The following is a 16,560-nucleotide window of genomic DNA, read 5'->3' as shown; positions in this document are numbered from 1 at the left end:
CAACATAAGTGCTAAAACATCTGTAAAGTAGGTGTGCAGTCATCTCCAAACGGACCAACTGCAAGGAGTGACACCTAAATCTTTGTCGACAGTAGTTTTTTAGAAAAGAACACATTTCACTAAAGAACGGCGACCAAATTCTCCTTCTCAATAGCAGTTTAAACTATAAACTCAGATATAAATGTCCTTTCTTCTGAAAAAAAAAAGAAAAAATACTAATTTACTCCTCACAGCAACCTGGTGTCATTTTATCAAACAGAACGCAGATAACTATGAAACAGGAAGGTCTGGTCCCTTCAGAAATTGCAAACAAAAGCCCTCTCCTCGGACCTCGCAGGAAGGAGCCCTGCAGCAAAGCCCGGGGCTCGGAATCATGCCAAGCTCGGCCTACCTGCATCTCACCACCACTTGGATGTTCTTCCCCTTCTCATCTTTCTTCTTCGCAGATGAATTCGGCTGAGACGCCATGACGGTCCCCGCCGAAAATTCAAGGCCTGGTCGCGGACTCGGGCGCCGTGGGGCGTGGAGCGGCTCGGCGGCCGGCGCGGACCCGGGTGCCCTCCTCCCCTGTCGGGTGTTGGCGTGGCCGGGGAAATCGCTCTCCACCAGGGACTGTGACTGGCCCCGGCGTCTGTCCTGCACCCGCCCGAGCCTTCGAATCACCGACCTAGTCTCCGCCCGAAGCCCAGGAAACCAAGCAACGACTCGGCGCCTCAATTTGAAAAAGGAGCCGAGTCTCCGGGCCAATTGCAGCGCAGGCGCGCAAGGCACCATGGGACGCGGTGTCGTCACCAGATCCCGCCCCCGGGGCGTGGCCCGCGGGAAAGTAAATAGCAGATCCGACCATGCCCACCCGGAACTCGTAGTCTAGTGGGAGAGACGCCGGGCTTAGTAGTGTTACACTTCAACTTGCTCAACTTGGTCAAATTACATCGCGTCTCTAAACCAAAATTTTCTCATCTGCAAAATGGGAATAATAGCAACCGTCTCAGAGAGCTGTGTGAGAGTTAATGAGGTGGTGCGGGTAAATAGCTTAGACTAGAGCATGGAAGCGCTCAGGAAGGCTGGCCGTGATTATAATTGTTATTAGAGAATTGTAAGAGAGTGCTGTGGAAGCACAGAAGAGAGGTGCAAAGCAAGCCCCTTTCTCGGAGGAAACGTCCAGACTAGTCTTGAAGAATAATTAGGAAGTGTTAAGGCTACCACGGGTACGAAATGGTGATGAAAAGGACACTGAATGTCACTTTAGGACTAGGAATTTATCCTTCAACTGATGAGAAATCGTCATCCCCAAATGATTCGAAGAAAGAAAGCAAGATCAGTTTTGCACTTTCCGACAGCCGTCCTGCAGTAACTGCTGCAGGCTCCGGGAGCACTTCCCTCTGTCTACGTGGCGCAGCGTCCGGCAGAGTCTCAAGGAGGTTGCGCAAACGCCCGCCCCAGTCAGCCTACAAATCCCGGCAGCCCACGCACCCTGGCCCGGCTCGCCCTCAGTGACCGCTGGCTTCCGTAAGGGTACTCTGGGCGTTTGGGCAGTGCTTGGGGTGACTCGACGAGCTTAGATGTGGGTTGTGGACCCAGGAAATAATGAATCATGGGCCTGTGCCATAGTCGGCTCTGGGAACTGCGCCTCTGGGCCACACTTAGCCCACGGGAACCTAGATATCCTAGTTTCTTTTTTTTTTAATTAATTAATTAATTTTATTTTTGGCTGCGTTGGGTCTTCGTTGCTGCGTGCGGGTTTTCTCTGGTTGCGGCGAGCGGGGGCTACTATTCGTTGTGGTGCTCGGGCTTCTCATTGAAGTGGCTTCTCTTGTTGCGGAGCACGGGTTCTAGGTGCGTGGGCTTGAGTAGTTGTGACGTGCGGACTCAGTAGTTGTGGCTCATGGGCTTAGTTGCTCTGTGGCATGTGGGATCTTCCCAGACCAGGGCTGGAACCCGTGTCCCCTGCATTGGCAGGCGGATTCTTAACCACTGTGCCACCAGGGAAGTCCCAAGATACGTTGTAGTTTCTTAAGTGACAGCCAGGTGGGGTGGAAAGCTCTCAGGCCCCTTTAAGTGTTCCTCTGCTTATTAACCTCCTACATTCCCCCAAGGAAACATCTACATCTACAGCTTAGATGGATGGTCCTCTCCATCCTGCATAGCCAGGTGCCTACTGATATCTCCTCTTAGATGGCTCACCAGCATCTCACAATGGACCTGTCCAAAACAGAACTCTTTACCCCCCTTACCGCCACCCTCATCTTTCTCATTTAGACACGTGGTGCTAACCAGACCTTTGATTCCTTTCTTCTCCCTGTCCAGTGCAGTCCTGTTGCTTTTATCACCTCTGTCCTCCACTCTATTCAAAGTCTCTTTTATCTCTTCCCTGAATAACTGTCCTTAACAACCTCCTTAACAGGTCTCGCCACTTCTGCTCTTTTCCATTCCCACTGCATCCATTCAGCAAAAGGAAGGCTATTTTTAAAAACGAACAGATTATGCCCTTCATGTACTTTATAACCTTACATTAGCTTCTCATTGTATGCCTAGGATAAAATCCAAACTCTTTACCATGTTCTGTAAAGCCCTTGTCAGGAAGGGAAAAATTTCTCCCTTTACCCATGCTGAGTTCTTGTTGCTGGACTAATAATGAAATTGACACAAGACAGATTAACAGGCAGAAAAAACTAATTTTAATTGGAGCACAAGGAGGTCTCATAGAAATGGGACCTAGGAAGTGGCCAAAGCAGGCAGCTTGTAAGTTTTAGACAAACGATAAATTTATGAAAAATTGACAGGACAGAGAAACTTAGTTTGGGGTGCTCAATTAGTGAATAATCTAAACAGAGTTTAGGCTTGGGGTAGCAAATTAAAGAAGTAACAAGATCTGTTTATATAGGCTTCTTGCCTGAATTCCCTGTCTCTGGCGATAAGGGTGTCCTTTTACCTCTAGATGCAGGTAGTGCACCTTTCACGTGAGAGGTTTATTTCCTGCTCGCAGGGAGACAGAAGGGTCAACGTGTCCCTGTGGCAGTGACCCTTTCTTAAGTAACTTTAATTCCAAATCATCAATATGCCACTGAGGTACATTTTTGGGGCAGCCTATCATGGGCCCCAACACCCTCATGGTCTGGCCTTGGCCAACACAAACAACTCCAGCCTCTATCCACACAGCTTACTACCATGCTCCAGAACTTCTAAGCTCTTTCCTGCAGCCAGACCTTTGTATTTGCTGTACCATCTCCCTACAGCTCTCTCATTTGGCTCCTTGCATGGCTTACCCATTCTCATCCTTCAGATCTCAACTCAACTTTCTCTTTAAAAACGCCTTTCTGGACCATTCTATCTAAAGCATATTCCTCCTTTAATTTTCTGTCTCAAGATGCTGATTATTTCCTAAATAACACTTACTATAATCTATAATTACATTGTCACTGTATTGTCTGTCTACCTTGCTAGAATGAAAGATTCTTCAGGGACTGTGATTGTTTTGCTCAATACTCCCCGACCAGGGATGGAATCTGTGCCCCCTGCAGTGGAATCGCGGAGTCTTAACCGCCAGGGAAGTCCCTCCCAGTGTCTTGAATGGAGCCTTACACAAAGTAGTCACTAAAAAAATATATGAGTACCTGTAGGAAATTACTTAACCTCTCTCAACCTTGGTTTCCCTATCTGTAAAATGGAGAATAATTATTACTATTATTGTAAGAATTAAAATAATAACATGTGTAAAGTACCTGGCACATAATAGGTCAAAAAATGTTAATTTCTTCTCCTTTTCTTTCTCATTAGTAAATATCTAAACTATATTTAGGGAATTCCCTGGCAGTCTAGTGGTTAGGACTAAGCACTTTCACTGCTAGGGCCCAGGTTAGATCCCTGTCCAGGAACTAAGGTTCCACAAGACGTGTGGCACGGCCAAAAAAATAAAAAAACAAAAAACAATATTTACATTAGCAGTCATTTGGGTTGATGCAAGAAATTCAAGAGTCTCCATTTGTTAATAGTTATAGCTGCCATTTATCTAGGGCTACCATGTGTCAGACTTTATGAAAGACTTTGTGTGCACCATCTTATTTATCTTCAGAACAACTCTTTGAAACAGAAACTAGTATTTCTCACTCTTTTATGAATAAACAGGCCAACTAAGTATATTGTCTGTAGTCTACAGCTAATAAATAACAGAGAAGGAACTCAGAATTCTTTCTGATCCCAAATCCCAGATTGTTAACTGCTATCTCCCTCATCTAATTCACCTAATTTTTTCATGTGGTCAGTGTACCTGCATCCCATTTTCATCATACCCTTATTGAGTTGCTTATTACAAGCCAGGCATTGTAGAAATAGGCTGAATTATAGTTCCTGCCCTCAAGACTAGACTAAATCTAATGGAGATGGCCGGGGTCTTATGGAAATTTGTAAGAGTTTTGTTCCACTAGGCAGGTGGCTGTCATTGATATGTTATTTTACACTGTCTCTGTAGAGCTCAAACTACTCAAGCGAGTCAACACTTCTCTCTTGAAAGTTTGCCCATGTTTAGAAATTATTTTTAATACTCTAGGAATAGTTAACCTAAATTCTACCAGTGCAATATCATTGGCCATGTGTTTGACCTGGCATTCTCTCTTTTAAGAGTATGTATATTTCTTGTATAAATTATTTTTAATTGAATTTTATTTTTCTTAAAACGTGGACATCATTTTGAAAGTTAAATAGTTTCTAAAGGGCTTATAAAAACAACAACAAAAAAGCTATTTCCCTGCTTTATCTCACCCCAATCCCTCCAGACCTCCACTCCAGAAACAACTACTTTCAACTTAGCTACTTTTCTAGCATTTACACATTTTCATTTTTGTAAAGAATTTGTATGTACTGTTACCTTTTGATTAATCAATTTTAGACTTCATTTATTGACTTCCTCTTATGGAAGATGAGGATTTATTTCTCAAACCTTACTATCCCCTCTGCTTTCCCTTCCCCATACCCACAATATCACAATTTTTGTTAAATCAAAGACCTGTATTTAGGTTATATGCCTACTCATAGCTGAGCATTTCAATCTAGTGAGATTGTTTCCTTTACTTTTTGTCTATTCTAAAGTTAATAACTGCCCAGTTTTGTTTGATTAGTTTTCCTTATTTTCCTAATTCTTCCTATAGCCCCTCAGTAAAACTTTCCACCAATTCAATCACAACAGAAATCTATCAGTTTCAAGTTGTTTGTAATTGAACTGCTTACTCTCTAGGCCTGTACCAGCTGCCATCCTAGGGTTTCCCTTGGCTTGTTTTTGGTTTTTTCCTATTTATTTATTTATTGGCCATGCTGTGTGGCATGCAGGATCTTGGAATTCCTTTGCCAGTTTCCTGGGTTGGAGATCATGTTTTCTGGATCTCATCTGTGTACTCTTTCTTGCTTTACTCCCTTATTTACTCATGTAGCTTCCTGAGAAACAGTGCAGAGGAGATAAATTTCTTGAGAACTTGCTTCTCTGAAAATGTTTTTATTCTACTCTGACTCTTGATTGCTAGGTAGGTTATACATAGAGTTCCAGATTCTAAGTATTTTTACTTCAGATTTTTTTTTTTGAGAGGTTTATCAGCTTCCTATGACTGCTGTAACAAATCACAGCAAACTTGGCGGTTTAGAACAAAAGAAATTTATTCTTTCACAGTTCTGGAGGCTAGAAGTCTGAAATCGATTTCACTGGATCAAAATCAAGGTGTCAGGGACCTCCCTGGTGGTGCAGTGGTTAAGAATCCTCCTGCCAATGCAGGGGACACAGATTCGAGCCCTGGTCTGGGAAGATCCCACATGCCGTGGAGCAACTAAGCCCGTGAGCCACAACTACTGAGCCCGCACGCCACAACTACTGAAGCTCCAGTGTGCCTAGAGCCCGTGCTCTGCAACAAGAGAAACCACCGCAATGAGAAGCCTATGCACCGCAACGAAGAGTAGCCCCCTCTCGCCACAACCAGAGAAAGCCCGTGGGCAGCAACAAAGACCCAACACAGCCAAAAATAAATAAATTAATTAATTAATTAAGAAAAAAAGAACATCCTTAAAAAACAAAAAATCAAGGTGTCAGCAGGGCCAGGCTCCCTCTGGAGGCTCTAGGGGAGAATCGGTTCCATGTGCCTTCCAGCCTTCTGGTGGCTGCTAGCATTCATTTGCTTGTGGCACATCACTCCAATCTACCTCCATGATTTCACTTCTGTGTCAAATCTCCTTCTGTCTCTCTCTTATAAGGATACATGTGATTACATTTAGGGCCTACCTAGGTCATCCAGAATACTCACCCCCATCTCAAGGTCCTTAATTTAATCACATCTGCAAAGTCCTTTTTTGTTTCATAAGGTAACATTCAAAAGGATTAGGATATAAATATCTTTGGGGGGACTGTTATTCAGCCTACTACAGGAAGGATATCATAAAAATACCTTATTTATTTTGATGCTGTTCTGTTAAATGCCTTAATGCTGATAAGGAACCTGAATTTATACTCTAATGGATTTTTTTTTTAAGAGCTTTGGTTAGCTGATTAAACAAGCCAATACAAATATCCCAAATAAGATTAAATGTAGCGGACTTCCCTGGTGGCACAGTGGTTAAGAATCCGCCTGCCAATGCAGGGGACATGGGTTCGAGCCCTGGTCCGGGAAGATCCCACATGCCGTGGAGCAACTAAGCCCGTGCGCCACAACTACTGAGCCTGCATTCTAGAGCCTGCGATCCACAACTACTGAGCCCGCGCGCTGCAACTACTGAAGTCCTTACGCCTAGAGCCGGTGCTCCTCAACAAGAGAAGCCACCACAATGAGAAGCACACGCACTGCAACGATGAGTAGCCCCCGCTCACCGCAACTAGAGAAAGCCCGCGAGCAGCAAGGAAGACCCAACACAGCCATAAATAAATGTATTAAAAAAAAATATTAAATGTAGCTAGGGACTACCCTGGCAGTCCAGTGATTAAGACTCTGCACTTCCACTTCCACCGGTTTGATCCCTGGTCAGGGAACTAAGATCCCACATGCCGTGCCGTGCAGCCAAAAAAAAAATTTTTTTTAATGTAGCTATACTCTGTTCTCTATCAAAAGTAGATTTCTCTTTCTGTGAGCTGTTATACAGGACCCTCTAGCTGTCAGTGGTTTTATTGTATAGCCCGTTTATATCCATCACAAACACAATCACTCAATATTTGTATAATTGTCTGGGTTGTGTAACTTGATATAGATACTTGTGGGAAGTCATAAAACATGGCTAGAGTAGGAGATAGTGATTATTCATTAACTACACTCTCATTAATCACTTCAGAAATAACTGAACTTTGGGCTTTGAAAAACTCACTGATCAAAATAATCAATATTTGTTCTACAATCAGTATTTAGTCTACAATCAGTAATTGTTCCACAAATACTTTTAAAATCTCAGTGTGGAGGTACCACCTCACATACACTAGGATGGCTATATTTTTTTAGAAGTGGGTAATAACAAGTGTAAAGATGTGGAGAAATTGGAATCCACACACATTGCTGGTGGGAATGCAAAATGGTGCAGCCTCTTTGCAAAACAGTCTTGCAGTTCCTCAAAAGTGTAAACAGAGAGTTACCACATGACCCAGGAAATCCACTTCTAGGTATACACTCAGTAGAAATGAAAACAAATGTCCACGTAAAAACTGTACACAAATATTCAATTGCAGCGTTATTCATAATAGGAAAAAAAGTGGAAACAACCCACATGTCCATCAACTGATGAATGGATGTTTTAACAATGTGGTACATCTAAGCAATGGACTACTTACTATCCTACAATAAAAAGGAATAAAGTATTGATACATGCTACAACATGGATAAACCTTGAAAAGATTATGCTAAGTGAAAGAAGCCAGACACAGAAGACCACATATTGTATGATTCCATTTGTATAAACTGTTCAGAGGACTTCCCTGGTGGTCTAGTGGCTAAGACTCCGCGTTCCCAGTGCAGAGGGCTTGGGTTCAATCCTTGGTCAGGGAATTAGACCCCGCATGCGGCAGCTAAGACCTGACATGGCCAAATAAATAAATAATTTTAATAAAAAAAATTTAAATGTTCAGAATAAGAAAATCCGTAAAGACAGAAAGTAGATTAGTGGTTACCAGGGTCTGGGGGAGGGGGGCATTGGGGTGGTGGTGATTGCTGATTGTGTTTCTTTTAGGGGTGATTAAAATATTCTGAAATTAGTGGTGATGGTTGCACAACCTTGTTAATATACTAGAAACCACTAAATTGTACACTTTTAAATGGCAAATGTTATGGTAAGTGAATTATATCTCAGTAAAAATATTCTTCAGTGTGATTTTTGGTATTTGAAACAGAAGTACTTCTGCATCTTCTCTCTGCAGTGATTAATTTTTAAACACAGAAAGTGTTTCTGGCAAAAAATATGACTCTAGACACAGACCTTACACCCGTCACAAAAATTAACTCGTAGTGGATCACAGATGTAGATCGATTTTTGTTTGTTTGTTTTTGTTTCATTTTTTGTTTTTTTGGCCACACCATGCTGCTTGTGGAATCCTAGTTCCCCAACCAGGGATCGAACCTGGGCCCCTGGCAGTGAAAGTGGGAGTCTTAACCACTGGACTGCCAGGGAATTCCCTGTCGATCGATTTTTTTTTTAATCTTTTTTTTTAAATTTATTTTTTAAATTTTTGGCTGCGTTGGGTCTTCGTTGCTACGTGCAGGTTTTTCTCTAGTTGCGGCGAGCGGGGGCTACTCCTCGTTGTGGTGTGCGGGCCTCTCATTGCGGTGGCCTCTCTTGTTGCGGAGCACGGGCTCTAGGTGCCCGGGCTTCAGTAGTTGTGGCTCACGAGCTCTAGAGTGCAGTCTCAGTAATTGTGGCGCACAGCTTAGTTGCTCTGCAGCACGTGGGATCTTCCCAGACCAGGGCTTGAACCCGTGTCCCCGTCATTGGCAGGCGGATTCTTCACCACTGTGCCACCAGGGAAGCCCTGTAGATCGATTTTTGATCTGTGGTTGGTTGAATCCAAGGATGTGGAACCTGCTAATATGGAGGACCACCTACACTGTACCAAGTTATATAAGGGACTTGAGCATCCGCAGATTTTGGTATCCACAAGAGTCCTGGAACCAATGCCTGTGGGTACTGACGGACCACTGTATATACCCAAAGAGGTTGAAAACTTATGTCCACACAAAAACCTGCCTGTGGATGTTTATAGCAGCTTTATTCATAATTGCCAAAACTTAAAAGCTGCCAAGATATCCTTTTAGTAAGTGATATATCCAAAGAATTGAATATTGTTCAGCCATGAAAAGCAATGAGCTATCAAGCCATGAAAACACATGGAGGAAATTTAAATGTGTATTACTAAAAGAAAGAAGCCAATCTGAAAAAGCTACATACTGAATAATTCCAACTATATGACATTCTGGAAAAGGCAAAACTATGGAGACAGTAAAAAGAGCAGTGGTTGCCAGGAGTTAGAGGGGAAGTAGGGATGAATAGGCAGAGCACAGAGGATTTTTAGGGCAGTGAAAATACTTTGTATTACACTATAATGATGGATACATGTCATTATATATTTGTCCAAACCCGTAGAATGTACAACATCAAGAGTGAACTCTAATGTAAACTATGCACTTTGGGTAGTAGTGATGTTTCAATGTGGGTTCATCAATTGTAGGAAATATACCTCTCTTGTGGAGGATGTTGATAGTCGGGCAGGCCATGCAAGTGCGGGGTCGGGGAGTGTATGGGCTATCTCGGAAACTTTCTCTCGCTTTTCCTGTGAACCTAAAACTGGTCTTAAAAAAAATAGTCTTTAAAACCTTGAAAAAAAAAAGTGCTTCTGTTCATTTCACAGAGCTTTATTTTTACCTTCACAATAAAGAAAAGCATTTTAAATAGGCATCCTACTATCCTAGTGCAGAATTATATTTTATTGAAATATAAATCTGTGTTTTGTTCTCACTGTATTTCCTTCCAAGCAGGAAGCTAGGTCTTTTCGAAGAATAATTTAAGGATGGCAGGCGTTTGCTACTATCTTGGAACTTCTATGTGAAACCTGTTGGAAGTTATTAGTAATCTGGAGAACCTAGTGTTTTATATAAACCACCAACTCACCGACATTTGATTTTCCATAGTAATTAGTTTATACCTATGATTATTACCATAATTTTTATGTCCTTAAATTTTACCCTAATAACTATTATAGCAGATATGATTTTGCAACCACAATCTTGGGTGGTGTAAGAAATATCACATTACTTTATTTTATTTAAATGATATTAAAGGTGACCCTGAGTTCCTCTTCCACCTGGAACTTCAACCTTGATTACTATTGTAGATCCCCCCCACAACTCACATTCTGGGATGTGCAAAGGTCCAGGGGTTTCATACAGAGAAAAACACGTGGGAAGAGCCCTCCAGGCTTTGATTTATGTGAGTTACTTCTGATATGCCTATTGTGCAACTGCATATAGCTCCTGAAGAGTGGGAACTCTGCTGCTTTTGTGCCACCATTAGGACAAGGGCATTGCTGCCCCAGAACTTTGAAGACAGTGTATTCTAGGTTCTGCTCCTGCTGAGAAGTCCATAGCCATTCTGACTCCCAGTCGTTTGTTTGTGGCCTCTTTTTTTTTTCTCTCTCTCTGGAACCTTAAATAATCTTCTCTCTCCCTTCAACGTGCTGAAACTCTGCAATAATCTGACTTGGTGTGCATCTATTTTCACCCACTGAGCTGACATTTGGTGAATCCTTTCACTCTGGCAACTCATTTCCTTCAGTTCTGGAAAATAATTTTGAAGTATCCATTGAATATTTCTACTGGTTTTCTTTTTTTTTTCTGTTCTTTCTTTCTTAAACTCCTATATATATATATAAAATAGATTGCCACTACCTAGTGATTACTATTAATATTTTGATGTATTTCTTTCCAATGTCTGTATTTATATTTTTAATAATTGAAATCATAGTTAAATATGTAGTTTCACAACCTGAATTTTTATTTAACATAACTTAAACATTCTTCCAAGCACTAAAAATGTGTTCATGAATATTTTTACTTGTATGACCTTTTAAGGCTCTTGAGCAACATCTATGCAATTCTTTAGTGACTAGTCAAGGAGTAATAGACTTTAGCTATCATTTTCCATAGTTGCCAGAATCATGTTAGGTTTAATTATTGTATGTCTATGGATATGAATGCCAAAGAGAAAAAATAGTAAGCATGTCTGCTTGTGCTTATAAACCGAGGAAAAATCAGTTCATGAACTGTACATAAATGTGTTAAAAAAAAAAATCCTGAAATGCTTAAGTATTGAGTTTCCCCAAATGCAAATTTTTGTTACTATTTAGTGTTCTAATAGTAGCATCTCAGTAGCAAAGATTCATTGGGAGAGAAAGGGAAAGAAGAGGTTTCCAGTACTCTGAACTTCTGTCAAGTTCCAGAACATGCCAGACTCTCTCTTGTCCTTAACCTTTGTGACTGATGTTTCTGCTGTCTAGAGTCTTTCCCTCACCTGTTCTTGTAATTGGTTCCCTCTTACCTTTCAAGTCACAACTTAAATGTCACTTCCTCGGAGAGTCCTTCCCCAACTACCTGTCTAAAGGAGACCCCCAATCTCTCTCATGAAATACCTTTTTTTTTTTTAATAGCTAGATCCTGCATTCTTTTTTTTTTTTTTTAATTTATTTATTTATGGCTGTGTTGGGTCTTCGTTTCTGTGCGAGGGCTTTCTCTAGTTGTGGCAAATGGGGGCCACTCTTCATTGCGGTGCGTGGGCCTCTCACTATCGCGGCCTCTCTTGTTGCGGAGCACAGGCTCCAGATGCGCAGGCTCAGTAACTATGGCTCACGGGCCCAGCTGCTCCGCGGCATGTGGGATCTTCCCAGACCAGGGCTCGAACCCGTGTCCCCTGCATTGGCAGGCAGATTCTCAACCACTGCACCACCAGGGAAGCCCGAAACCCCATTTCTTTCTTTCTCCACATAGCAAAAGAAGATGCTGAAATTTTACTCTCTCTGTTTTCCTTTATCTGCCGTACCTCAGGACTTTTTCTCTAGAGACGGAGGGTGTCCAGGAGAATTAGTGTTCTTATAGCAGGAATGCAAAGAGAAAAAACAATATTCAATGTGTGTAATTTTCAAACTAGGCTCTTAAGGGAAGGCCCTGAGAAGAACCCTGAGCAAGGCAGTGACAGAGAGAGAAGCAGATGACTGCCCTCCACAACTTTCAAATTCTAGTTGAGAAACTCCTGGGTGGTACCTCAGATGGAGAGAAAGGGATGTAGGAGGAAGAAGCTAATGGAGGTCAGGGGCTGTTAAAACACACACACACACACACACACACACACACACACACACACACACACACACATATAAATCCCAGGAGAGGAACTGGTGGAGAGTTAGCAAATGAGAAGGGCCATGGAAGCTGGCTCTCCATTGGCAGCTGCCTATGCAGCCCAAACCCTGAATCCTATGCTCTGAACTTTTGCTGCACATCCACCTAAACTGTCCCATGTGCACACTCCTGTTGTCAACAGCCCAGGACATGCATAAGGCCCCTCAGCATAGATGGTGAGATCTTTGCCACCTCCCTCTACCCAGAGGGGCAGTAGAGTTGATGGAGGGGAAGTCCCAGAACTGTTAATTGGGTGACGCTGACAGCAGGAAAATCCACCGCGGTTACTCTTACTTACTTACTTACTTACTTACTTACTTACTTACTTATTTATTTATTTATTTATTTATTTATTTATTTATGGCTGCGCTGGGTCTTTGTTGCTGCGCGCGGGCTTTCTCTAGTTGCAGCGAGCGGGAGTTACTTTTCGTTTCGGTGTGCGGGTTTCTCACTGTGGCGGCTTCTCTTGTGGAGCATGGGCTCTAGGTGTGTGGGCTTCAGTAGTTGTGGCTCGCGGGCTCTAGAGCGCAGGCTCAGTAGTTGTGGCGCACGGGCTTAGCTGCTCCGCAGCATGTGGGATCTTCCTGGACCAGGGCTCGAATCCGTGTCCCCTGCATTGGCAGGTGGATTCTTAACCACTGCGCCACCAGGGAAGTCCCCTCTAACATTATTTTAATCAAATTATATAATTACTTTATATACGTATTAATTTATTTGTTACTCTCTCTCACTATAGTATCAACCCCACAAGAATAGAAACCCGGTTGCTCTTTTCTCTGAGGTATCCTCAACATCTAAAGCAAGGCCTGGGCCCATATTTGTTGAATGGATAAATCAAGAGTAGTCTTAACTGTGGAAAATATGAATTATAAATTTTTACATTAATATTTCAAGAACTGCCCATAAAGTAACTCAAATTCACCATTAAGGACTAGCAAGTAGGAGTCATTTAGGAAAACTTTTAATAAATTTATAATTAATAAATCACTTATCTATAAACATTTGAAAAAATTAAAGTTGCTTTTAGGTATTTTATTACCATAGTACTGTACTTAAAACTAATATACATTATAAAACTTTTTATCATGGAAAATTTCAAACATATACAAAATCAAAGGGAATAGTATTATAAATCCCCCAGACATCCATTATCCAGTTTCAGTAATTATCGGTTCATGACCAATATTCCCCCTCTTACCTCATCTTCCACCGAAGATGGAATTATTCTGAACCAAATCCTAGGCATCATATTATTTCAAAGGACTCTATTAAAAAAAAAAGCTGCTGTGAACAGCCACTAACATAACCCACAAATTGATTATTTAATATCATCAAAATTCTAGTCAGTGTTCTTATTTTTCTAATTGTCTCATAAACATTTCTTTTCCACAATGGGTTTGTTCAAATCAGGATTTAAACAAGAACCAAGCATTTCATTTGGTTAATGTCTCTTTTCTTGCTTTACATTTTTGAAGATGATCTGTTTTTGAAGATTTTATTGAAGTATTGCAAAAAGCAAAGTATATAAATCATAAGCTCAATTAATTTTCAAAAACTGAACACACCCATGTAAAACAAGCTCCCTGCATTCTCTTTCAGTCACTGCAGACCCCAGAGTACTCATTAACCTGACTTCTAATACTATAGATTAGTTTGGTCTGGTTTCAATAGGGCTTGAAAGAGCATGGACTCATATAGCATATACTCTTTTGGGTCTGGCTTCTTTCATCATGTTTGTGAGATTCATTCATATTATCCAGTGTAATTTGTGTATGTTCATTTTCATCACTGTATAGTATTCCATTGTGTGACTATTCCCCAGTTTACTTTTCCTGCGCATTTTACTCTTGATGGCATTTGAACTGTTTCCAGTTTGGGACTATTAATAATTATGCTGCTATGAACATTCTAGTTACATGTATTTTTGTAGATGTATGTTTACATTTCTGAGTATACAGCTAAAGGTGGAATTGCTGGGTCATAACATACGCATGTGTGCAGCTTTAGTAGATACTACTAAATAGTTTTCCATGGTCTATTTGCCCTCATGCCATTAACATATTATCTCAATTACTATAGCTTAATAGTAACTTTTAATATTTGGTGGTGGGAATTTCCTGGCAGTCCAGTGGTTAGGACTCTGTGCTCTCGCTGCTGAGGGCACAGGTTCAATCCCTGGTCAGGGAACTAAGATCCCACAAGCCTCGTGGTGTGGCAAAAAAAGAAAGAAGAAAAAAGAAAAAAATTTGGTAGCGTTAAGTGTTTCAGATTCTGCTTCAAGATTGGCTTGGGTCTTCCTGGCCCTTTGCAGTTTCATTCAAATTTTATAACAGCTTGTCATAGCCTGACAATTGTAAGTCCCTTTTAATCCATAGGCTTCTCCTTCCTCTTTTTTATTTTGCAATTTATTTGTCAAAGTAATAGAGTCATTTGTTGTGTAATGTTCCAAATATTCTAAACTTTGCTGATTGTATCCTTATGGTGTAAGTTAACACATTTGTCCCCTGTATTTCCTATAAATGGTAGTTACTTCTAGAGGCTTAATAAGATTCAGCAAACATGCACTTGACAAGCATTGCCTAAGCATTGTGCTTGCTGCCAGATGATATACAAAAATGATAAAGACATCATTCCTAATCTACTGCTTCTTACCCATATGGAAGGTTAAGAGTCAAATAAATGCCTTTAGAGAGTGGCGGCTCAGATCAGAGAGTGTTACTTCCAATGGGGTATGTGAGGAATGGAATTGAAGGAAAGTTTTGTAAAGGCAATGCCTTTTCAACAGGGCTTGAAAGAGCACTGACAAGTTAGTATTGTTGTAAGCATCAATTAGCTGTGACAGCTGTGTGAATTGGAGTTGGTGGATGGCAGGTGTAGAGGCTAGAAAGGTGGGGTGAGTAAGGGCCCCCCAAAAGATATGTCTACGTCCTAAACCCAGTAGCCTGTGTTACATTATTTGGAAAAAGTGTCTTTGCAGATGTAATTAAGTTAAGGATGAGATGAGATCATCCTGGATTACCTGATTGTGCCCTAAATCCAATGACAAATGTCCTAATAAGAGACAAAAGAAGAAAGACACAGAAGAGAAGGCAATGTAAAGACGGAGGCAGACGTTGGAGTGATATGGCCTCAAGCCACGGAAGCTGAAAGAGGCAAAGAAGGGATTCTCCCCTAAGACCTTCTGCAGGGAGTGCAGCCCTGCCAACATCTTGATTTGGACTTCTGGCAACCAGACTGTGAGAGAATAAATTTCTGTTGTTTTAAGCCACTAAGTTTGTGGTAATTTGTTATGGCAGCCACAGGAAACTAATACAGATGGGCTGGAACTAGAAAGTAACATTGTGAAATTTTACCTTACACTGTACTAGGAATGCTTCCTTCTCTCTGCTATCTCAGTTTTCATCCATAAAAGGTTTGCCTTTAGCAGAAACTGGTAAAAAAGATCCCCGAGTACCTCTTTGATGAAGCAACCACTTGATTAAGGAATCCTCCTGAATTCCCATTTGAAGTTATAACAGGATTCAGAGCACTGTCTTTGGCTGTAGTCTCCGGTATGCCACATCAAGAACCTAAAAGCACTTAAGCTAGAGAGTTGCTGACCCTAATTTCGCTTTTCTTTAAAGACCCCTGTAAAATAATGTAACGGAAAGTCAGATTCATAACAACTATTAAATTATTTTCGGATGCAAAACAGCAGAAAGCCATCGGGAGGAAAAAAGTCTTGTCTTAACAAATAGTGACTGAAGTACACTGACAATAGTAGTAGTACTACATATAAATGTTTTTTAAAACAATATAGTAGTAGTAGTACAGAGTGGTAGTTTCTATTCTAGATTTGTAAACCCCCGAAAGCCTTGTTTTGCTGTGGCCTGTCCCATCTCCACCTTGCTCTTTGAAGGGTTGCTAGTTTCCCAGGATGGAAACTCCTCCCAGGGTCCCGGCCTCCATCTGGGGGGGCCGTCGAGTCTAACTTCTCCCCGGTCCCCTACCCCGCGGTCCACGTCCCCACCGCGCTCTAGAGGGAGCCCGCGGGCCGCGCGCCCGCCGCCGACTGGTTTTATGCGAGGCCGCCTAGTCCGCGGACCTTGTTCCAACACCTGCACTGCCGGGGCCGACAACCAACGAGGGCGCCTCCGCAAACGTGGTCCCTTGGGTCCTCACAGTA

General features: G+C 41.8%; 1 protein-coding gene across 2 annotated transcripts in view; it reads right to left on the bottom strand.

Annotated features, from left to right (window-relative positions):
* The window catches only part of KIF11 (kinesin family member 11), a 52,331-nt gene extending 51,632 nt beyond the window's left edge, over nucleotides 1-699 (bottom strand). For both annotated transcript variants that reach the window (XM_068548212.1, XM_068548213.1), the window contains exon 1: nucleotides 392-699. In XM_068548212.1, the coding sequence (XP_068404313.1) occupies nucleotides 392-468 (77 nt within the window). In that variant the 5' untranslated portion in view covers nucleotides 469-699. The remainder of the gene's footprint in view (nucleotides 1-391) is intronic.
* Between the last annotated feature and the right edge of the window lie 15,861 nt (nucleotides 700-16,560).

This window comes from Eschrichtius robustus, chromosome 7 (assembly GCF_028021215.1).
Source record: "Eschrichtius robustus isolate mEscRob2 chromosome 7, mEscRob2.pri, whole genome shotgun sequence".
Classification (NCBI taxonomy): domain Eukaryota; kingdom Metazoa; phylum Chordata; class Mammalia; order Artiodactyla; family Eschrichtiidae; genus Eschrichtius; species Eschrichtius robustus.
Note: the sequence above shows the minus strand (reverse complement) of the source record. Positions and strands in the feature narration are given on the sequence as shown.